This window comes from Bactrocera oleae, chromosome 2 (assembly GCF_042242935.1).
Source record: "Bactrocera oleae isolate idBacOlea1 chromosome 2, idBacOlea1, whole genome shotgun sequence".
NCBI classification, from domain to species: domain Eukaryota; kingdom Metazoa; phylum Arthropoda; class Insecta; order Diptera; family Tephritidae; genus Bactrocera; species Bactrocera oleae.
This window is the reverse complement of record NC_091536.1, coordinates 1903044-1928623: the sequence shown is the minus strand read 5'-3', so window position 1 is coordinate 1928623 and position 25580 is coordinate 1903044. Positions and strand designations below refer to the sequence as shown.

At 35.6% G+C, this 25580-nt stretch overlaps 1 protein-coding gene across 4 annotated transcripts; it reads right to left on the bottom strand.

Moving 5' to 3' along the window:
• Positions 1–25278, bottom strand: TyrRII (Tyramine receptor II). Of its 4 annotated transcripts, none has more exons than XM_036373752.2 (6): positions 24219–25278; positions 14102–15064; positions 9947–10049; positions 6445–6570; positions 2714–2891; positions 1–2424 (listed from the first exon to the last, which is right to left on the bottom strand). In XM_036373752.2, exons 2-6 carry the CDS (start codon positions 14910–14912, stop codon positions 1540–1542), a joined length of 2103 nt encoding a protein of 700 aa, XP_036229645.2. In that variant the 5' UTR covers positions 14913–15064; positions 24219–25278; the 3' UTR covers positions 1–1539. The 4 variants fall into 4 exon arrangements, with proteins under 4 accessions (XP_036229645.2, XP_036229646.2, XP_014097290.2 ...); XM_036373753.2 differs by having other exon boundaries at positions 24819–25278; XM_014241815.3 differs by lacking the exon at positions 24219–25278 and adding an exon at positions 20155–20454.
• Positions 25279–25580: the final 302 nt, after the last annotated feature.

Below are 25580 nucleotides of genomic sequence, written 5' to 3'. Positions count from 1 at the left end.
TGTGATTAATAATAGCAGTATTGAGCATTTTACATCAAACGCCAATTGATTTATTTAAATAATATAAAATAAAGCTTAAATAATTAGTACTTTGGGGAATGACCGTAGTTGGGTGATAAAGCTGCACATCTCGTAGGCATGGAGTCCGCCAAATGCCTATGTGACCTTCAACGCCTTCTTCACAGCACCTCATAACTGTTTAGAATTAGACTGTTTCTCTCTCCCTACATCTTCCTTGACCTCTGCCCAAAACATCTCAATTGGATTCAGCATTGCTAGCTCATAACCTCAACTCCATTTGAAGTAAACCAGTGTTTTGTCAACTTACTAGTATGCTTGGGGTCGCTGTTTTGTTGATAGACCCATTTCAGTGGAGTTTTTCATCCATAGTGTGGTAGCATAGTCGTCCTATTGTTTTAACGTACAATTAGGCATCCATGTTAATCCAATAAAACGGACCATGACCATACTTTCATTTTGGCACCTCCATGTTTTACCGTCCTGGAAACATATCTGTAATGAAATGAAGCGTGTTCTGGCCTTCGTACTTCCTTCGTAACCAACCTTATATTTGGAACATACAGAAAAGGCAAAATAAACAATTTATTTTAGAATCTAACAAAATTTCTTTTCTCTGAATATAGAATATGATTATATCTACTAGATATCAATTTGCAAAGTTTCTAAAGTAAAGTATATTTATATTATATTTCGCCTCATTGTTAAAATTGATTTGGTTATTTAGAGATAAAATTAGCTTAGCTTACACAGTACGTTGTATATGGCAATATGGTTTCACAAATTGGCTAAGGCTTCACCTAAATAAGTAAATATCTATATACATATATGTATCTTTATATAAATGGTTACACCTAAGTTTTAAAATAGACGCAACAACTGTTTTATGTTGAATATTTGATAAATATATGACAGGTTTATATTTTGTTCGCTCGTTTGTAAATCTTCAAGCGTTTGAATACGCTCAGGAGAAAAGGCACCTGCCACAAATTTATTTTCATTTCTGCTGCCGAACCGGCGCTACTGCACTGCCGACTGAAGTGTAGTGGTACAAGAAACTCCGCTGAGCAGATCTAAATAAATTGCAACGCTTTAAATTTTCTGTCAACAGTTTGTATTCTCCCTTGTTGCTCGTTTACACTATCCATCTTCGGGTTGCTTAGCAGATTTGTCGCTTTCACTCGTCCTGCCACCAACAATTACAACGCTTACGGCCGAAATGGAAAACGGAAACTGCTAGACAGTTTCATGCTGCTTCAATCAGTTTGAAATACATTTTGAAACCCCCTATAGTCTTATGCTTTCCGAACAGCTTTCTCTGTCTTTTTTTATTTTTATTTCGGCTTGTTTAGTTTTACACTTCTTAGCTCTATTTTGATGATCCTTCAACGGCAGTCTAGTACAATTACTTTTCTAATACTCGTGCATTTTTCTCCGCTGTAAAAAATGTATTTTGATTGTCCTGTGGTAGTGAGCCACTGTCTTGTCTAGTGTCTTGTTCTGTATGCTCTGTGCAACATTTTAGCCCCGAAACATGGCCATATGGTTGAGTGGCGGCTTCTGCTTACAAATGCGTCGACAAGTCAAACGCCAAAAGGCGGTGCGAAAATCCGGATTGTAGAAAGCGTAGATGAAGGGATTAATCGCGCAGTTCACCCAGCCAACCCATGTCAGAAAGGACATGAGACCCTCCAACACAGCCGGCGGAGGCAAGAATGGCATTAACAGGTAGTAGATAAAGAACGGCAGCCAACAGGCAATAAAGCCGCCCATAACAATGGTCAACGTCTTGGCGGTTTTCGTATCCCTCTTCGTTGTGGATACACGCATCGGTATGCGATGAGGGTGATGATGGTGATTGTGGTGATGTTGTGCATGCGACTGCTCTTGATTTTGTCTCAACATCGGATTGAATTTCAAACCTCTTGTTGTGGTCATGCTTGTGGTAAGCGTCGAGTTGGCCGCCAGACAATTATCGGAAAATGACATGCCATCCTCGACGAAGTGCACACCTTGCATGGGCAATGAGGAAGAGCGCCGTTCGGCCAGCGGTACAGACATTGCTCTGGAATGCATACAGACGCCGGCGTATTTACAGTTCATTGCCGAGCACTGAATTATTGATGTTAAACGTGATACCTCAACCAACTCATAGAACGATGCTTGGTGCTTGAGACCACCACCGTTAATACTGGCGCTACCACTGTTGGCATTGTCGAGGTAAACCTTATTGCATTTGCTGCAATGCAAACTGAGATTTTTAGCAGAGCTATTGTTGCTGCTGGCATGGCCGCTACCCCAACGCGACTTGAACGAGGGAAACTTCGGTGTGGCACATTGATAATGCTCCGACTCCGAAATAAAGTTGTCACAGTCTATATCATGATCCGCAGTGCGCTCCGACTTCTAGTGTACGATAAGAGAGTACATGTGAAAGATAAAATAAATTATGTTAAACTTTCTTAGTATCGTTTTAGAACGTGTTAAAATATAGTTCCGCACATTAATCAAATTCACACCAAAAATGTACGACGGAGAATGCGAAATGGCACAGCACTTCATCCACACCATTTGAATTAAGCCAAGCGTACTGAAGCTTGCACACTCATGCAAGTATACATAATAAACTTCACAAACACATAACCCGTTTGAACGTACGTCACTAGTTGTCACATCTAGAACAACAACAACTTACCGCATCACGAACCATGCGCTGTCTCCGCGACGTAAGAACGTAGCCAATCTTCATGTAAACGTACATCATAACGGCGAGCGGAATGAAAAATGAGCCCATTGCGGAAAACACCACATATCCCTTATTTTGATTGTAGCGGCAAACGACATTATCTTCACGCCGACGTCCCGGCTCGTACCTGATGAAAAATAACAAACAAAGAGTAAAAAAATATTCAACATAACGGTGAAAACTACTGGATGTCATGCACATAACCTCATATATTATATATATGTATGTATGTATATATACCTACGTATAATCCTCAAAACAGGTTTTTATGATTTTGCTGTTAGGAGTAACGTAAATATTTTTAGAGCAACCTTCGCAAAACGGACGACTTTGCAATGTTGTAAAATATGTATATATGTTTGTATACATCTTCGTAATAATTAAGTTACAGAAGAAGTTTGAAATAAAATAGTAGATTTTACTTTGAGCTGTAGAAATAGTTTGAAGATTTGGTAAGTATTGCATCTTAACTTTCAGAGGACATACCTAGGGTATCAAATTAACTATTCCAATTGTGCTCTAAAAAAATAAGTGTGTTTAAAAAAGAAGAAAAGGAACGAGGGACTTGCGCCATGTACTGCAGTAGCCGAAAATATATATGAATATATGGCCTTTTTCTTAAAATCCTAGTCCAGGAATGGTAAATATAATGGTCAATCACATATCGGTCGAATTTTTGCAGTTAAACCGAATTTCTATTTTCCGCAAATTTATAAAAAGCGCGTCGATTATCAATACGGCTGTATATTGGTAAATGCATAGTCTATGTTATGGGCTTGCGTTGCCCCTGAACCTTGATTGCAATGATGTTCCACACAGCCTCTTCAATACAAGCTTGAACTCCTCCGCCTTCTTCAGTCCATATTTTAATTGCATTGTATTGTAGGTTTCTATTGCGTCGTTGCACACATTTTATGTGCATTTTACGTTAATAACGGTACAATGTTATCAGCATTGTGTGGGGTATCTTGCAAAATTCACACTGCAAGGTACTTTAACTCGTGTGCACATACGAATTGCCTTTTTTGTGTCGATAAGGATCCATGGAAAACTGGCGAAACATTTTGGTGATGTGCAAAAATTTAGTGTGTATGTGCGTGCATGTATGAATGTGTTTCACAAGTGCAATGTTAAAACGTTACGCTTTCTTGCTTTTTGTGTGTTCAGTGTTAAGCAATTCCAGTAGATTGTCTGCAGTTAAACAGTGACAGTATGGCGATAAAACGTGAGTATATGAACAATATATTATATTTTTTTTTCGTCACCAGCTGCTTTTGAGTCTTAAAACGCTCGCACAGCCGTAACTTTAAATGAAATATTAGTATAATTTGCATTATGTTCACAGTGATTTGGAGTCAAGGTGGACCAGGAAGCATGTTCCTGGTTTGTGGGAAATGACTCGAAATCTATGAATGAACGCAGTTAAAGAATATTTAAGTACCGGTCGGCCCACCTAGCGTCTAAGTAGAGCAGGGAAAGCGAGTATTGACGAACTATTCACTGGATGGAGATAACCTAAACTTATATACGAGGTGTGTTCAAAAGAAAATGTGAATTTCGAATTGTTTTGGAAAGTACTTATCTATTCATACATATTTGTTTTGTCCCCTTTGAAGTAATCCCCTCGGATATAATACACTTGTATCAACCCTTTCCACAATCCTCGAAGCACTTCTGAAATGCGATTTTCGGTATGGTCATCAGCTCTTTCTTCGATTCTGACTTGATCTCATGAATTGTGACAAAACGCTCTCCTTTTATTGGTTTCTTCAGTTTTGGGAATAGGAAAAAGTCGCAGGGACCAATTATGACCCGTTTGAGCAAACCCTGATCGTTGTTGACGGCATTCATCAATTCCTGATTTTGACACTGCGTTTGCTCAAAATTTAGCAATTTCGCAAACTTCGCTGACACACGTTTCATGCCCAAAATCATCGTTATCGACATCTTCTCGGCCTTCTGTAAAACGCTTGTCCCACTTATAAACACTTTTTTGAGACAAAGTGGACTCACCGAATGCCATAGCCTACATTTCAAGTGCCTTGGAGCACTTTGTTCAATTTTTAATGCAAGGTTTAATACATATTCTTTGATCTAATTCCTTCAAAAGTTAAAAATAAAAGGGCACACAAAAACATGACTAACATTTTCTGTTTTCAAAAACAAACTACTAATCAAAATTAGCTCCTAATGCAAGCATCGATCGATAATCGAATGTACACAGCCCGCGAAAAATCAAAAATCACCTTTTCCTTTGAACACACTCATATCTTCTTAGAATGAAGGTACACATTTTTTACCTGACCTGATCTAGAAAATTTCAGTTATTTTAGTATTGCTTTAGATATCTTGTCAAATAAAACAGTTTTCTATACAACGACATGTCTTTGATCGTTCAGTTTGTAAGGCAGCTATGTGCTATAAATGTCCGATATCAGCGGCTCCAACATATGAGCAGCTCCTTGGGGAGAAAAGAACGGGTGCGAATTATCGAACGATATCTGAAAAACTGAGTGACTAACATAATTCGCGTATATATAGAAAGACGAATTGACGGACAAAGCTAACTCAACTCAGCTCGTTCCGCTGATCATATAGACACATATTATATTTATTTTATAGGATCTCCGATGTTTCCTTCTGGATGTTACAAACTTCGTGGCAAACTTGATATATCCTGTTCGGTGTATACTGAATCTTTAGTATGATTACATCCTTAGATCAATTAATTTGCAAAACAAGACTTGGAGATAAAAATTTACGAAAAACAATGAGATAGCCACACCGATGAAGCACACTCTTGTTCAATGTGTACGTTAAGAAACAAAATTATCGTATTTGGAGTATAATTTACAAGCAATTATTAAGACACCATAACATCTTCTAAAGGTCAATGTTTGGTGTACCCTATGGACAGAGGAAATCATTGGTCCATACTTCTTCAAAAATGAAGCCGGCCATAATGCTATAGTCAATGGCAAATGCTATAGTGCCATGACTAATGACTTTTTCGTGCCTGAACTGAACAATGGCAAACCCTTATCTTTATATTAAAGCTAAAAATTCTTGACCATAACACTAAAATGTACGCATTTTATTTCTTCTTGAAAACCACATGTTTTAAAAAACATTCTTTTACACCTTTTTTTGCTTTTAAAATATTTAGTCACTCTATTATCTGTCAATAATTGCACTTATATCTATTGAATGAATAAATAATTCATACATTTTATTGCTATCTCTAGACTCGTTCAATGGATTCGACTCAACTAATTAGTTCCAAACAAGAATGATAGAGGGAACATTGTGCCATGACGTCATAAACGAAAGTAACATTCAAATTTCCATAACAATTGCATACAAAGTCGTCTGAACTTCCGTTCAAGAGGTCACAAATTTATATAGTTTTTTGTCTAAATAAAACTATCGTAATATCTTGTTATATCATTCTTGCGTCCGGTGTCTTTACTTCCTGTTTTTTATCAAGACTTAAGAAACGATAAATAAAGATACCATCAATCAACTATGAACGAAAAGCCTAAGCAAAAAATTTAAAGTATCACTCATTTAACAGTTAGTTATGTTATTGGTGTTATAAAGAAATTAGAATTTTCGTATTAAAGTTTGACCATTCAATCCAACTTTGACAGAAAATATGAATAACGTAGCAAAATACTCACCAGCCCAAGTACGGTGGACATGAGATTAATAGCGCCGTCACCCACACAATAAATATCATACCTAATGCCAAGCGCTTCGAACGGCGTTTTTTGGAATAATTAAGGGGTTGAGTCACTGCGAGATATCTAAAAATAATCAATTTTCAGAAATCAAATTGATGTAAATACAAAGGAGTGAATAAAATAATAGACCAATTGTTCCGTGTTCCGTGTCACAATGTTGCCGCTGTCAAGTACATCCTAAAATTACAATATTATATTATTCTACAAAACGTGGTCATTGCAAAAGCTGCTGAAAAGTTCTTTTTAACTGACATTAAACAAGTAATAACATCAATGAAATTTTAGGAATGTTACCCATTATTAGGTAAATTTGTGAGTATTTTATTAAATCTACTATTAAAAACTATTCAAATGTGGTAAATTCAAGTCTAAGTCTGAGCAAATGAAAATTCGAGTATTAGTCCTTAGATGGATATAAAAACTGAAACTTACTGGTATTGTTTAAGACATTGGTGAACAAAGAAAAGAAAAACGTAGTACTTTTAGTAGTATAAACCATGGTGATAATGATTATTTTGAAAAAAAAATTATTTTTGAGATTGATTAACGAAATCCGCAACACTTATCAATATTTTTAAATAAGGAAACAAAGTGTTATCAAAACACGAAATTCATGTTTTCCCACTGTAAATAAAAAAGCAAAGGTAGCGTTACTTTGAGTAGAAAAACTTGAGCACAATTGGATGAAATGTCATGAAATTTTGACAGTGTTCTCCAGTTCAACTATGTGATTTAAAAGAAGGGTTGAAGTGTTTTTTTGTTGAACCCATGTAGTATATGCGTTAGTGTTTTACAGTTATTGTCTACAGCGTTTTTCATCGCATTAAGCAGTAAAATAATCAATGCTTGAATGCTAAATGCGATGAAAAATGCTGTACATAATAACTGTAAAATAGTAACTCTTCGAAAATTCAGTTGCTCCGAAATTTTGAGCTTGCTCACCACAATAGAGCTCTAAGCGACGGATCTCACCATGAATGCAACTATTTCATGAAGTTATATACCCTACCGCAAAATGACCTCTTTTGTATTTTAAGTGGTCTCACGACTAAGACTTAAGGTTATTAGATATAAATCTGGTTACCTTTTGGATTATCTTTTAGGATGACTACTAAATGAAAATTTGCAGAAGAAATTGACAAACGACTCGCAAATATAAAAGCAAAAAAAAAATCATATTAGAACGGAACCCATTAGAAATGCAAGATAAAATGACAGAAATGAAAGGAAAAATTATATACGGGTCGGGAAGAGGAAAAATGGTTTATCCGCATTTTTGGAAAAACGACTAGTCCTACAGAAAAAAGTTGTGCGGCAAAGTTGTAGAAAATGAAAAGATCTACAACTTCTCCATTAACATCTTTCTAACATAACCTCAAAATATATGTGAAAATTTGAAATATCCAATTTTTTGGTTTTTTTTTTTTATATTTCTCTTGTACATAAAATATTTTTCTTTCACGATATTTAGTGGCAACTTGCCTTATTATTTCCCAAACACACTGTATTTTTTTTTCAAAATATTAGGGGAGGCCTTATTTCGACTTAAAACGCAGAAAAAGCCTTAGTTTTCATTCAAAAATACTCACGTGAAAATATCAGATTTTTTAAAAAATCTGTAGGTTTTATAGTTATTTTAAGAAAGCTCAAATTTTTATAGAATAAAAAATATATACATTGCTATGGTAAATTTTCTCAGAAAATAAAAAAGGACCCCACTACGTTACGAGCAAGAACAATGCAAAATATAACAAATATTGTGAATACTGTAAATTCGGAGAAAAATAACAGCACTTATCAAAGTTTTCTTATTTATGTTTGACACTTTAAATCACTTTCACTTGGTGTTGCCTTAGCTCAGCTCTTTTCGCTTGCTGCAGTGGAAAACTGTCACGTAATAGCGCCATTTTTGTCTCCCTTCGCTAGTGCGTTTGTATTTTTAGCTGTGAAATAAATAAGATGTTATCAATTCCTTTTCATAGTGCCCCCATATGCACAAGCATATGCCTTCAATAAGGCTTACTCTTTTCTGTTTTGAGTTTGAAAAAAATGTTAGTGATACAACCAAAAGAAACAATTTGTAGAACAATAATATATTGTCCGCAAGACAACAAAAATATAAATAACTATAATTCATTATTTAACCGATCGAATTCGAACTGTAGTTACCGAAGTTTTAACCAATGTACAGCTAAATAATTGATTAAATAATCCCATACTTGTTATTGATAAAAAAGTGTTAAGATTGAAGACTGGATATTCCTCTGAAACATCATTAATTTTTGTACTCTCGCAACATGTCGCACAGAGCATAATAGTTTTGTTCACCTAACGGTTATTTGTTTAACCTAAAACTAATCGAGAGAGAGTTATGTATACATAAAAAATCAGGGTGACGAAGCAAGTAAAAATCCGGGTGACTGTCTGTCCGTCCGTCCATCCATGCCAGCGATAACTTGAATAAAAATTAAGGCAATTTGATAACTCTAACATTCAAACCATAAGGAAAATTAATACAAAATTCTAAAAAAAAAACCCTATGACCTAAAAAATCTTTGAATCAAAAATAGTATCCCAAAAAAATGTCATGTGGTGTATCTAAATTTGAAACATTCACCATTTATAAAAGATGTTTTAAATGGATCTAATGAAAAACAATTCCTTAATTCAACATTATCACAACTAATTTATGTTGTGAAATACAAAAATTGCTATATAAAACCAAAATCCCATTAGTATATGTATTTCTTTTACAAATTAAAATCAATCTTTTATTCAAAAGCTCAAAACTCTGCACACGAATTTATCGAATGTGCCATTAAATGGAAAAATTGGAAATAAAAATTTGACTTCAATGCCCCAAGCCAAATTGGAAAAAAACGCTCTACTGTAAAATCTGATTTTTGTAACATACGATATTTTCGCAAAATGTTTTTTTCTTCTTTCTATAGTTATTTTAACAAAAATGTCATTAAATGTCAGTTTTCTCACCCTTTATTTATGAAATTCCATCTCTCAAATTTAATATATTGTAACGTTAACCATATACATACGAACATAAATCATATATAGACGTGCCATTAAATTGTAATTGAGACTTGTGTAGACCAAAATAAATGTATGAAAAACAACAAAAAGTATAAAAACTAACAAGCGAAAGCTCTAATGGCTGGAGCTAATACAAATTTTGGCAAATTTATTTGTTTATTTTAGAAGACTCTACTCCCATATTTGACGTTTAGCGACGATGACAGCAGCAACGATTAGTGGAGAGCACAATAGCGGAAGGGGTGAAAAATGGGTGAGCATAGTTCACCTATTTTGCAATTATTCCTAAAGCGCTGCGCTTTCTTAGATCACTTTCTATAATCAAGTGTGTTTGTAGATAAATGTTTGTAGTGTTTGCTTCCATTGTTAGTATGAGAACGTTGTAAATTACCTGTCGAGACTAATGGCGCACAAGCTTAGTATGGAACCGGTGCAGAGCAGAACGTCCAGTGAAATCCAAATGTCGCACAGGATCCAACCATAGCGCCAGCTACCTGCAACCCATATTTCCACACGCATATATATGTATATGAGTGTGTAGAGCAGCCATTAAAGTCGAGTTTCCGGCAAGGCGAATATGTAGAAGATTAAGAGGCTAGGATTAGTAAACATTTTGTGTGGTGTTTTGTTGCGAGGACATTAAATGCTCACAGTATTCTTGCACAAATTGACAAATAAACACACATGAATACATTCACACACATACATTAGCGCGCCGGCATTATCTGCACCTACTGGCTTCCTTGGAAACACTAGCTACAAATAGGCAAATTAGCGAGTGTGTGTCATTAGCAGATGTGACCTAACGGACAAGGTGCAATTACACAGTTACAACAAAAACAAACTGTAAACATATAATAAAACACGCGGTTGAGCACCTAAATGCATTCCGGCTAGTCCTAATTGCCCTTAAGCCTTGAATGGTTATACATGTACACATATTTACTTGCCCAATAGACGAAGTGAGCTACTGAACGTAACCACAACATAATTGTTCACATGCACACAGACATTATGTAGACCCAATAAACCAAAAGTATAAAGTTTTTTGCCTTCGACACACTTTTAAAATAAGGAAAAAACGAACGAGAAGTCAAATGTTTTTAATACGATCTTTTTGCTGTTCTGGAACCTCCACTGTCCAGCTTTTGCCAGACTAAGGCTGAAGCATCTCGGTTCTCAAAGTGTATACTCACAGAACTTGTTTCGTAATGACGGCGACTTTCGAGGAAGTAATTTGCTTTAATTAACTGGGAGGCATTTACATGTGAGTCACTCGTCAGTTACTTACCATAATTGCTGTTAGCAAACGAACGCGAAATAAAGCGACTGCGAATCCGCCAATGCGCTAACGCAGACACACCGAGCCGCAATTCAAGGAAGGGGACTGGTGACATGTTGAAAGTTTAATAAAGTCATGCCAAATGTCGCGTTCACATTCGATGTGGAACTTGACTCATATTAGTTTTTAAGCTATTGCAAAGCTTCTATCGCAGGCTTTGAAAGCGGGGACTGAATCAAGAAATTCCGTTACGGAAATGAACCTAACACGACCACAAAATATGCGCGAAATGTTTGCATACTTTCAGGCATATTTTTGCATATCTCAAGCATAAGAAATCAATTGCTATTCAAGGTGATTCAAAAATAACAACAACAAGCAACACAATAGCTACAATATTTTTAATGGCAATTAAAAACATAGAATTTAATAAAAATTTAATTAATAATAAATAATAAATTATTCAATATTCTGAGTCATAATATTAATAAAACTATTATTATTTTGGTAAATTGCTAACCCAGCTTTTGAAACTGTGTATCATTTGACTTGAACAAATCAATTGAAATTAGGTATTTCAATCGAATTATCAATGGTAATAAATATCCACTTATCTTGGCCGGCCATTTTAACATTAACTTCGCTGATAAAATATCTGATATAGCGGTTGACAATTTTTCTCTCGGAAAAATTTTATTTGAAAATGAATAATGATCCACAAGAATCCACAACAAAATATGGGACACCATTGAGGCAGTATTTTCCAGATATTTAGAGAATATCAAGTCTCAAACTTATGTTTCTTATTTCAGTTACCATAAACCTATAGTTTCAACGATAAAAATTCTTGAATAACCTACATGTATTGCAAGATAATAAAAATATTTTAAACAATATTAACTTCTCATTTATTCAATAAAAGAAAAAAATCTGTTTTCGTATCGATCACCATGCTCAAAAAGTGTAACTTGAACTAACATCAAAGAAAAATAAAATACTGCATAAAAAATAAATAAATAATTATAATTGCTTTACCGCGGCAGTCCCCGAGTGCCATACCTACTTTTTTTTACTGTTGTTGTCGTTTTTATCAACTCTCAATAACAGCTTTTGTATATGGGCGCGATCATAAGTTGGGTTTTTTTCATTGGCAAGCCTGCAGGACGGGAGACTAGCGCGACCCTCTGTATTTCAAATATTTCTCTCTGCCGCTCCTCTCATTTTTTACACTTGTGTGCTGATTGCTGCGAAAATATTTGGGTGCTGCTTTGCCACAAACCATTTTAGTTGCTTTGGGCAATTTTTTAAGTTTCATACTCTTTTTATATTTGCTGCAGGTACCTTTGTTTATATTTATATATGCATACATATGTATATACGCATAGCAAAAATTTAAAAAGATTAAATATAGAATGCCACTCATGCAAATGAGTAGTTACATATCATACTTCTAACCTACACACTGCAGCTGACCCTCAAATAATTCTTACGGGGTATTAAACAAACAGTTACGCAAATTATCGCTGGAATATGGATGAATAATTACTTTTGAATCAACACTCGTCCTCTTTAATATTCTATGGCGATTGCCAACGGTTCACTGGCAATCGGTAAACTAACTTTCGCAACTGATAACAATGTAACCGCATGTCACACAACAAAAACACACACGCTCCTAGGCAACAACAACCGCACAAGCAATCGCAAATGAATTTTTCAATCACCACAAACACAATTCACCTGTCTGTGGAACAATTTTACGGTAATCGGTTTAAACAACTGTCTATTGTAGCAGTTCGCCACAGAGCGAATGAGCTCGGAGTGCACCTGTAACAAGTCAATCACCTAAAACCACAGACACAATGCCCACCAGTAATATTGTTTTTACCAAATACATAGGCACAGTGGATGAAAATGTCCTGTTTTCATTGTAGAAATGAACCTCGTACGAAGGACTATGATGAGCGAATGTAGGTTGTGCCCTTTATTCTTCAATATTCATTTTGAGTTGCTAATACTGTAAAAAAGATTATTTTCTGTACAAGTAGTACATATGTCTTCGAGAGTATGTTATATCTTGTTATTTAACTTATGAAATCTGTCGTCGGTTGGAATATAGGATATAACAATAACAACCAAAACTGTGAAATAATTATAACAACGGGCCCCAAATGTCGGTTTTAGGCAGGATCGAAGTTTACCAAAACTAAAGTCCAATATGGTTAGAAGAATTTAATACCAATAATAAAAATTAGGACCTAGAGCATAAATATTGATAGATTTATACAAAATGAAACAATAAATCTATTAAATTCGGTAGAAGAAAACATTGGGGAATTTCATAGCTGGAAGCAGTGTTATCTTATATTGAAATTAAACAAGTAAGAAATGGTCAAATCCGAAGGCGTAGTTCCGAATTTTGAAAGAATTTAAGTAAGAAATAATGACGAATTTTACTCATTTTTGGTACAACAACAATTCAACTTTATTTTATTAATTAATTTTTCACACTTCAAACCATCATATATGGAACAGGGAGGCTAGATAAAGAAAAGCACCTTCAAAGCCTTCTTCTTATTCAATTTTAGGTACCAACATTTTTTAGCTTAGGTGCCAAACGGAAAACTGCCGTATCGCTTATATTTTCACCTCAATTTTGTTAAGATATCTATTATACTAGTAGTTGTGAGTGTAGTTGAAGTACTACTTGACACTAATTCGGTGAGTATTAAATAATATAACTTCAGTTCTTACAAAGCTAGCAAAAATAATGTTTTTTGCCTCGAAGTTCTGTCGGAGAGAAATGAGTAAAATTTTCAGGCATTTTAATTTTTTTCTAAATGCCATTTATTTTATCAAAACTGGTGAATGAATTAATAGGGAAATGTGCGTGCCACACTATAAAGCTCTTTTTTTGTTTGAAGAAGATATTAATACAAAGGTTTTTAATCTTGTCGAAAAGTTTTGGTTTTAACATAGAAGTGCTTGATACAGTGCTTATATTATATTTTTTGAATATTTTTTCAGGGAAGAAAAAATGACTTTGTTTGCACTGTGTTTATTTTACATATGACAACATAGTATTCGTGCCTACTGTATATACTATTAACAGCAAAGAGTAAACATCTCGACCAAAGCATGCATACACACATATAAGCAAATAGAGCTAGCAATGACTTTACCAACATTCAACAATGGATTGTCAACAAACACACTTAACAACAACAACAATTGCAGGAATGAGAAAATAAAGTTGTAACTCACCAACAACATAGAGCATAACAGCAGGTGGCATCACACACGTGCCCACAAGCCAATCAGTGATGGCCAGGTTCATCACGAAGCAATTGGTGACGGTTCGCAGCCGGCGTGTGGTCAGCACGGACAGTATGACTAGTGTGTTGCCGACCACCGTCACCAGGATCAGCAGCACGAAAATTGCAACGGCGAGCGCCTGCGGCCAGCGCAACGCCACCAGGTAAGCATCCATGGAGGCAGCAGCGTGAGCACTGGCAGTGGTGGCGGCAGTGCTTAAGGTAACACTGCTACGATTCAAAATAGACATAGTGCTAGAGTCGTAGAGTGTAACTTGGGCGCTGTCACTTGCATCGGGAAGATCCCCGCCGACTGTGGTGGCATTCGTTGGAATAAAGGCATTAAGGCTTGTAACGCTGGGGAATACTACACTCAGAGCTGTGGCGAAGGTTGTCGGCACTACCGCAAACGAAGTTGCACTTGTGGCAATTGACGGTGTTGCGGTTGAAGCTGTTGCATCATTGAAGTGCTTGAGCTGTGTACCTATTGTCGCTGTCGTTGTAGCTGCAACAGTCGCAGCGGTCGACGTTATTGCCAGGAACTTGTAGAGTAGTGTTTTTAAATGCTGTGCACCGCTTCCGCTGGCAAAGCGACCCTCTGCCATTCTACGCGGCACCCTGTAGAGCTTATGTATCGGTGAATTGGATTGTTGGCTGTGCGCTTGTCGTTCCATGGAACTGGACCCAAGCGCAATGAAGGACTTCGATAATAGTGGGGGGACTGCCTCGGTGGTGAGAGCTGGCTGGTTCTCGGAAGTCATGCTGAAGGGTTTGCTGGCGTCAGTGTGATTCCATTTGATTACTGTAAATAAATAGACTGTTGACTCTTGACGCTTTTATTTTTGCTTATTATAGTCTGTCTTTCGCTGTCCTATTCCTTTCGTACTTCAATTATTTGCATGGGATGCGAAATCTACAGGACGGAGAAAAGAGTAAATAATGGGCTTTAGATACTGCACCATTGTTAAAGTGTCAGAAGTAGAGACAATAGCGATAAAATTAGTTCATTGAATAACAGCGAGAACACTTGTGTATGTATTATATATGTACATATGTATATAACTTATTTTTGTACCAATAAACCAGGCTAGACAATTTCTGAAAGCAACAAAAGACATAATGGGATAATAATATATATAACAAAAGAATAATAATATAACAAAAAGTTAAGGAAGGGCTGAGGAAGGAGAATATACTGTTGTTAGAAAAGGATTCTTTCTGAATTTCATTAAGATTCAGATTTATCTTTCTTGATAAAGTGGTCTAACCCACATCCTAAACTAAGACGCAAATTACAAAATACGAAATAGTAAATGTCAGAAGAGAGAAGCAAACGTTCCTTCTGACTAACCCTTTTTTAAAAAAATCTGATATTTTGACTGAGAAAAATATTTTTTGTACAAGATAAAAATAAAAAACCCAAAAATCTGGCTATTTCAACTTTTCACATAAATTATGTGGTTTTCTGAAAAATATGTACCTACAACTTAGCCATATAACTTTTTTCTATTGAACTTGTAGTTTTGTCGGAAACCGTCTTAAACCCTTAAAATTTACACCCTTCCTTCCCCTTTCTCTCCCTGACTTCAGATAGATTGTTCAAATGATATTTAATTAACATGTCAAATCATATACACTGGGTAGAAAAAGTATGCGTACAAGGTACCAACACAAAAAAAATTGGAAAAAATAACTTTATACCTTATGTAAAAAACAATTTATTTGATATTCATTAAAGGACATTAAATATGTATTTTATGAAAATAAAAGTCATTTAAGAGCAAATAGGACCATATAAAAAAAAACATACGGACGAATATAAAATCCATTAGAAAAAGTCTGCATACAATAGAGCAAAACTATAACTTTTCGACACTTTTACATTTGGTTATTACGTACTGAATTCCCATTTTACTACTTGTACGCATACTTTTTCTCAACTGCCAGATTTTCATTACTTTAAATGCTATGGGATTATGCAATAGACTAGCAATAAAGCACTTAATATGATATTAGCGTGTACGCAGACTTTTCTGGCGAGTGTATGTTATGATCAAATTGAATGCTAGTTTTCGAATATTGAATAGTTATACATTCATATTAACTAAGGTTACAGCTTTTAATACACGAGCTCTTTATGATCCTTGACTTGGAACCGATATTCTCTCCAATCGCATTACATACACCAATATTAGCCAAACTAGTTACAAGGGCGGGCCAATAAATAATTAGCACCGATTATGGCAATAATATTGCCAGAGAAATTTACTGTCACGTAGTGCTTTCTCGTAGACGACTATTGCCAAAATTTCAGCCGAAGGACAATGCGAAGGACTTTCTGATTCCATGAAACATGGTCAGAAACGTTCCTATTTGGCGACAAAAAGTGTTTACCACTGTGAGAACGCACCGGATCATAGTTGGAGCAGCGCTGGATCTAGGTGTGAAGCCTACTACCGCTAAACAAACCAAAGAATTCGAAAAACTTAATACAAAAGCCAAGGAAAGTGTGTAAGTATATTGCAAATTGCAGGCGGTTATGCACTTTCATTGAAAGAGTTATTTGAGACGAAGGCAATTCAGCCGTAGTAAAATTTTAAATCAGAATGTTATCTAACATGACTTCTTTTAAAAATAGAGATAGATAAGAACTACAGAGGGATTGTTGAGCCACCGGAAGGGTTTTCTCAGATATATTTAATATATATCGTCTTATCATTATATGACTTTTACTGGTCGTATTCCTGAAATGTGTATTGATTTTATTGAAAAATTCCACTAGAATGAGTGCATAATAATAGCCTTTATTTAAATATCTTACTTGTATCTACAGGTATTTAATGTAGGTAGTAATTGCATACTAACTACTTCAATTTTATATTCCATTACAGTATTCTGAATGGCACTCAGCACAACTTGTTGTTCATTTCGTATTCAAAGCATTTATGATTGAAATTCTCGAATCGTTATTAATAGTTCAGACACATAGTATCTAGATACTCGTTCATACAATAGAATGCTTCTAATTCTAAATTCTAAATTCAATTAAAATAAAGAATTATTTTTCATAAATTATGAGCATTAATCAACATAAATTGTTTTCAACGACGACCGAAAAGTAAATTTCTTCATTTTTTAAAGACGGTTAATGATGAATACTATGATGAGTAATTACCTCATTTATATACAAATAATTCCACTACAGTTGGGTTCTGCTTTCTTTCAGACAGTATAAAGTTGCCAATGTTAATTTTACGATTTCTTTTTTGTGATTAATGCTTATTATTTTGGGATTAGATAAATTTTGAATGTGAATATAAATAATTCCATCACTGAGAATTTAGTGTGCGGAATTTTATGTGGCGACAGGTGAAGCGGTGCTAATGTAATGGTGTAAGTGGATATTTTACACGTTTTGATTTTGTTTTTACAAATCCACGAACAATATTTATTCGAAATCAACAATTATTCGAAACAATTTTTATGATTTGTTTACCATAGTATAATACATACACATTTACACATATGAAACGTATTTATATAGAAAACTGGGTAGGTAAATGAGTCTATATAAATAGTAAACAAAGTAAAATCGCATTAAAAGCCATTAAAGCAATTGAAAGGTGTATAATAATTGTGAACCGCTCTTTTTATTGTGGATAAAAATTTATTGTCGTATTCCAAGGGTTAACAACCCGAGTTATGTGGTAAAAAACCTTGTTTTATTATACTAATAGAGAATATTAAAAAATGGTTTAAAAAAAGAAAAAAACTTCGGCTGTACCTATAATACCCTTTACAGGTGCATTTTTTAGAGCGTAAAAGGGTCTAAAAGTATATTTATCTTGATTTTGTTCGGTCAGTTCACATGGCAGCTATATGCTATAGTAGTCCAATCGGAACAATATTTTCGGAGATTGTAGCGATACCTAAGATACTAATCTAAAATGTCGTCGCTGGTTTTCCCTAAAAGAACTTGAATTTATTCGGAGATTGTAGCATTGCCTTGGATTATAATCTATGCCAAATTTCATGGATTATCTATTCAAATTTCAAATAAAAATTTTTTTTTCTCAGCAATTGAGTTCGACCCATCGGTTTGTATGGCAGCTATATGTTGTGGTCCGATATCGGTGGTACCGAAAAATGAGCAGCTTCTCGAAAACTGAGAGACTAGTTCGCGTATATACAGACGGACATGTATAAATCGACCCAGCTTCTCACGCTGTACAATATATAAATTAAACTTCTGGAGACAAAAAGGATGAAAATGAAACAATGTTTAGGCAAGCAAAGCGTCTGCCAATAGGCAGGACGTGATTTCGACCGCTCGTGACGGCCTTGTTTGTTTACGGATTTGTGTCAAATTTTGTCAATATGTTCAGTAAGGTTTCCCATTTTATAATGTCACGTTTCACTTTGGTACGACGCTTGAAAATTGTTCAAGATTATTGCCCAAATGCACGTTCATCGAAAAATCATCTTCTCAAATGAGGTCCATTTCTGGCTTAGGGTCTTCGTCAATGTGTAGGTATGGCTGCGTCATCGGGGCTTATTTCTTTCAAAATAGCAGGCGTTACACACGATGTATACCGACTTTTTTCCCGAAATTTCATCAAATCGACGCGAACGATCTCTATTTCCAACAAAACGGTACGCCGCCTCATGTTTCACGTCTAAAGATGGATAGAATTATCTGCATAACAGAACCCAAATCAGAACCCATTTGGCAAATTTGGATGTTTTATTTCATTTTAACATCACGTCGTTCTAGTTGGTAGACTTTGTTTTTTAAAACTCAACTTTCAGCAGAAAAAAACTCTTTATTGTTAAAGTACCGTTCAACAAAGCAATTATTGCGGAAAATATTTGAACCATGCATAAGTGTTAATTACAATTAATAATGTTCATGCTTTGGCATCTTTCAATAAAGTTTTATTGACTATTCACAATAGTAGGGCGCGAAAATTCTTGTTTAACTGTGAATGTAATTGGACAGACATTTTTGAAAATAAATAGACAGAAGAAAATTTATACCAATTTAGTTTAGCAAATATTGTTTTCACCTTTATTTTCTTTAGAAGCCAAACCGCAAGGGACCAGTCAATGTCAACGCCTAGCTCATTTTTTATAAAAATATCACGTATTTCGGAACTATCTAAGTATCCTCTAAGGAGACATTATACGATTTTTTAAGAGCTTGCGCTTCACCTTAAAAATTAAAACTAGTATGATTTTGAAGGTGGCTAAGATTTGGAATTGCACCCAGAACTTATTTTGCTGCTTAAAATTTGTGATTTTTAAGGAAATTATCAAAGAAACTATCAAAAAATTTAGAATTTAACAAACTAGCAAACGGTAAACGGTCTTCGTCTAATAAATCATGAATGATTTGCACTTCCCGTAGCATTCTCAAACACATTCGGAAGCAATGAGATCACAATTTATACAACAACAGTCCAACGACTAACAACACAAAGTCACATTTCTATGGAATACAACGACATATTGCCAACAAATCAGCAAAATGCCGCAAACGAAAATATTTATTGTATTACAACAACAAATGTCAACACTTCATTGAGCGTCCAGAACGATGTGTACACCTCGGTATGCAGTCGGCTCTACAATTCAATCAACTTAACGATGCGTTGAGATGTGATTTCCACACTGTATATATATATGTACATACTATTGCATATATACATACATACATAGGTATGTCCGTAAGCAAATTAAACACTCGAGTAAGTTGTGGTAATTAGTACAGCGTTTGAATATTATACAGAGGCGGAAAAAGTCAGTGATCCATTTGCTTGCAATAACTGATCGGGGCATATACTTGTATGTAACTAATGGTAGTAACACCGTTGTTATGCAAACCACATAAACAGTATTATTAAACAGCAACAAAAATTACAAGCAAGTGCTAGAGGTAAATAGCGAGACAAGCAAATGGTCAAAAATTTTATTGAAAACATAAATTATAATTTTGGCCATTACCAGGAGATTGAGGCGATTGAGTGGAATATCGGCACAATTATAATTGCAAAATGGCGTCAACAATAACAACAACCGGTTTTTATCTTGAGTGTATACAATGTGCATTTGTTGAATTTACACAATATTATATAGCAGACTTTTGCACATTTCATTTGCTTTGGCACTTTTTCACCGCACTTCTTGCAAATCGACCGCTATACGCACTTATCGCACATACAACGAACAGGTGTCTCGTCTCGACGACGAAAAACAAATATGAAAGCACCGTGTAATCGGACGAAGGCAGGCTTCAGCGTTCTCCGGCACCGTGTGCGAAACGAACTGAAGTGCCGTCGGCTGCTCGCAAACGCCTAAAGTCCAAAGGTGCTGTTGCCGTTGTCGAGCTCTCCAGAATCGTAAGATTCGTAAGCTGCTTGCGTTCAACATGGCCTGTGAGCATTTGATGCTCATTTGCTTCAATTTGCACCTTGTCTATCAGCCTGGCTGGCACTTATTTTATTCCATCGGTCGAAGCAATTATTGAGACGGCCGTGTAGGCCATCGCTGAGAAATTTTACAAAATCAAAATATATAACAAATTAGAGGAATTTTTCAAATAATTTGAAGTTAGTGCAAATGTCACAATGGCTTTTGTGCGAAATGGAGATAAGGCGAAGCAAAGGCAGAAAACCATATTGTACGTTCTGTTGTTTTCTTAAGCCAAATATGTGCTTTCTACTTTTATGCATACCATATATATCCACAATCTAAGACTTACAGCTTGCAATGATTACCGAGTAAAGGCAAATTTTGGTAAAAATACGATTTCATTATGCGGCAAAGGAAGGTATAAAGTAAATATATTTTTGCGTCTTCAGGTCTCACTTAACTCGACAAAGAGGTGTTTGGAGTCTCTTATATATGATGAAGCCAACTTAAATCTCTTAAATGATTAAACGCATTTCATTTTCAAAGACCTGCTATTACAGTTAGTCCTTTATATCGGCAGTTAATCTTAGAGATCATAAAACGTCTATCTAGAGAATATGAAAGATAATTGTTTATCGCAGTTAAGCAATGCCTTACCATCTAATACTCCCAATGCTATATGCTTACTCCGGAAAAATGTTTGCAAATTGTGCAAATTTATTATCAAAATAATGGTTCGGTTGGCGCGAAGCAATTTTGTAGAGCGATAAGTCTCACTTTTGATTGAATGAGGATGTTAATAAACAAAATTTACGTATTTGGAGTGATGATAATCCATATCCGTTGCATCTTCAGAAAGTCACCGTTTGATGCTCTCTAACGACAGAAAGACTTATTGGTTCATATTTTTTCAAAAAGGAAGCCGGCCATAATGCCACAGTCAATGGGAAATGCTATAGAGCCATGATTAATGACTTTCTCGTGCCTGAACCGTTCTTTGGTTTCAACAAGACGGCGCTAGATGTCATACAGCCAACGTAACTATTAATTTATGGAAGGAAACTTTTGGTGAGTGCATTAACTCGCGTCATTGTTCTGTGGCCTGGCCTAAAATATCATGCGATTTAACACCACTAGTGTGTTTCGAGTAGAATGGGCTCAGTTCAACATTGCTGTCAGCGATAAAAGTGCTGTTGATGAACCTAAAAATGTCGTATGAATAAAACATGTTTAACTATTTTTCTTATTTTTTTTATACTCTCGGAACTTGTTGCGATTACACCCGAACTTAGGCCTTCCTTACTTTTTTATATCAAGTTAGTAAGGCAAGTCAGTTTCATTATGATATCTGAAATAATCAATGCAAGTTCAATCTAACTAACAAAACGCATTCAATTCAACATTATCATCAATGTGAAAGTTTCAACCAGAGGCAGGAAAACTTATTATATTGGGAATAAAGAGGTTATTGAAAGTTTCGAACTGATTTTATTCGTTTTGATGCCATGCAACACATTTATAACGTGGCTTAGCTGATTTTGGCATGCAATAAATATGTGCATTTGTCGGCTTAACTAAATATAACCAAAAAGTTCGCTCTGCGATTCATTCACCGACAGCGAACGAACAAATATTGCCAATGGCTTTCATAATAAACTCGAGACATTAAAATGCTCACACATAAAATGCGATGTTCCAATTACAAACCAACCGCTGGTTAATCGCCACCGCACACCGCCAGGCACGCATTTCTGATGGACAATTTAATCATATCGGCCCAGAGACACATGCGGATTACACACGTATTTACGACTGGCGATCCCCGCCACCTGCGCTATTGGCCCCTCAATGCTCCGGTACATGGCCTGGCTGTCGCCCGCATCATGTTTTTATAATCAATTTAATTGGAGCAGATAGTGTTTTATTAGTTTTCCCGCTTACACAGAAATACACTCAAGACAAAATACCAAAGGAAATCTACTTTGCAGCAGTTGAAAATCGCAAAATTCTTTTAGCTAAAGATGCTCTAATTTTTGCTTCGTATTCACTTTCCCCAGCAGTAAACAGTAAAAGGTCGAAGCAATACATCACCGCAATCACTAGCGCTTTCCAATTCCCCACCTCTCGCTCGTTGTTACGAGCCTTTTCAACCCTGAAGAGCGTATATTATAATCGGCATGACGAGCCGAGTCGATTAAGCCATATCCGTCGGTATACATGCGAACTACTCACTCAGTTTTTGAGATGACGATCTGAACACTTACACACATCCTTATTTTTTCAAAAGCTGCTCATTTGTCGGAACCGTCGATATCGGGCCGTTATATTTAGCATATAACTGTCATACGAACTGAACGATCGGAATGAACTCATTGTATGGGAAACTTTTTTGTTTGACGAGATATCTTCATGAAATTTGGCATGAATTATTGTCCAAAGCAAAGCTATTATCTCCGAGTAAATTGTTCAGATCGGACCAGCATGTAGCTGCCATACAAACTAACCGACCAAACCATGTTGTTGTAGAAAATCTTTTATATTTGTGAAGGGTATTATAGTATTGATGCAATCAAAGTAAACGTTTTTTTTTTTTGTTTTAGACAGTCATATGGTCACTACTTGGTGGCGCAAGGGGTAAATATAATCACTTCAATTACATATATATATATTAGTGCCAATTAATAATTATTATAATTAATAACGGTGTTCGTTTTTATCATTATTCGTTGATTTCTTTGTATCACCATTTGTTACATTATTGATATGTTAAATGTACACACACCGAAACCACAAAACTTGGAGAGGCGAGCAAATTTCGCAGTGTGGTTGTTTTTGTTGTTTGTGTTAGTTTATAAAATATTGTATTTTCACGCCTTTCCCTTTTCCTCTGGAGGCTGATTAAATTCATAAAATTTTATCGACGACGTAATGATACATTTGTATTGTTGCGCTCTTTTATAATATTTGCATTTTATAACAACAATATAGATTTGTTGTAGAGCGTTGTGTAGTAAATGTTTGTAGCAATGTTTGCATTAATATACATATACTATATGTAATACATACATAAATATGGTATATACATACAAGTATATATAATATGAGAAAAGTCTTCTAGAGGGCATCAATATGTGCGCATATGTTTATCGGCGCTTTGTACCGAAGATTTCTGTGTTCATACTGAAGCAAGCGCCTTAGTTCGGTTATAATATTTTTTAAATTTTCAAATATTTCTAATGTCCAATTGGATTTTTTTTTGAGTGTTGCGAAATTTCGCATTTTACGATCTATAAAAATGAAGAAGTATTTTCAGCAAAGCTTCGGTGCTTCCAGTGTTTATTGTTTTTAAGCTTTTCGAAAAATGTTTGTATTTCCCTCTAAAAAATATTTCTTTCATATGATAAGAGTGTTTCTGCAACATTTTCAAATCAGTGCATGCTATATTCAAATTTTTGTATGGAATATTTTGTATTTGTGAAGGGTATAATGGCTTCGGTGCAACCGAATTTAACGTTTTTGTTTTTTGTTTTTTGTGTAACTATGAATTAACAAAATATATAAAAATAAAATTAGTAGAAATGTACATACATACATACATACATATGTGTGTATGAATTCACAACGAGGTTAAAGTCCTTCAGAGTTGCTCAACTTACAAGTTGTAATTACTAAATGGATGTGCACTCTCGTTTAATTTCGCTGAAGTAAAAATCGCCATTCGTTTTATTTTTTTCTTATTTCATTAAAATATCCACTCATCATTTCTGACGAACCTTTTGGAACAATAACAACATGCATGCACTTGTTACAATTTCGCTTTATCCGTTTCAGCACAACTTGTTGCATCGATTTCACATTCAGTGAATGTTTGTTTTTGTTGTGAGGAATTGTGTCATCACTTTGGGATAGTATCTGTATCGCATGGGAAGCTCAAATACCTAGGAGCGCCGCGTAGGCTGATTGGACTCACGCAAAACCACTTGAAATTATTTGTTGCTGTTGGTCTTTTGTCCCTCACACTCCAGCGATTACATGTGTACACTCGGGCACATATAATTGTACAAGCACAGTAGGGGAATGTTTGTGTGTTGGAAAATGTGACCCAGCTGTTGGTTAATGAATTTAACTTATGAAATTATCCGATTTTTTATCGCGTCCTTACTGATAACGCCACTAATTGAACAAATTTATCAATTATTTTGCATTCAGCGCTATGAAAGTCGCTGCGTTCACAGCCGATTCAATAAACTACACACCTATATTTGTACAGCTATGTGTTCGATGTCGATGATTGGCGCATTTGCTGATAATTTGTCAATGGCAATGTAGTGGTAAAGGTCGCCTATGAATAACGGCACAAAAATGTCGGCTAAATGCGCGAGTTGCATATAGCACCCGAAAAGCAAATAAAAAACTTTAATTTTTTTCTCAAATAATTCCACTCAGTCCAGGCTTAGTTTCCAACATGCGATAATTCATCGATCATTAACACAAACACAACCGAAATTATTCAAGCCGACACATCTGCGCGTACAGCTGACACCGGTCATCTTACCCTCTTCGTGTTTTGGTTAGAAAAAAGTACAACAAACTTCCTTTTCACTGTCAGCGCAGTCATCACAAAGCACGGAGACACGGCGGAAGCGTGTTGAAAAAACTGTAAATGTCTCTGTACGCCAGGACGTATCGCGCGCGACTGATTCCGGTCAACTGCCAACGTTAGGTTGCGCACCGGCCACAGCAAGCCCGAAGGGCAACGCCAAAGCGAATGTCAACGCTAATGTCACTGCCAGCGGCGTCATCTTAACACAGGCGGATAGCGCTCAACGTATGTGCGCGCGCCTGCTTAATTTATTGGCGTTTGCGAGGAGTCTACTATATCGTTCGCTATATTTTTATTCACTTTTTATGTGCTGCACCTTTTGCGCGCTCTCATTTAGTAGCCATTAGTTACAAGCCAAGGCTCGTTCTTTCTGCTTCGGTTTCCTATTTAATGTTTCTATTGTTTTCCTTTTTTA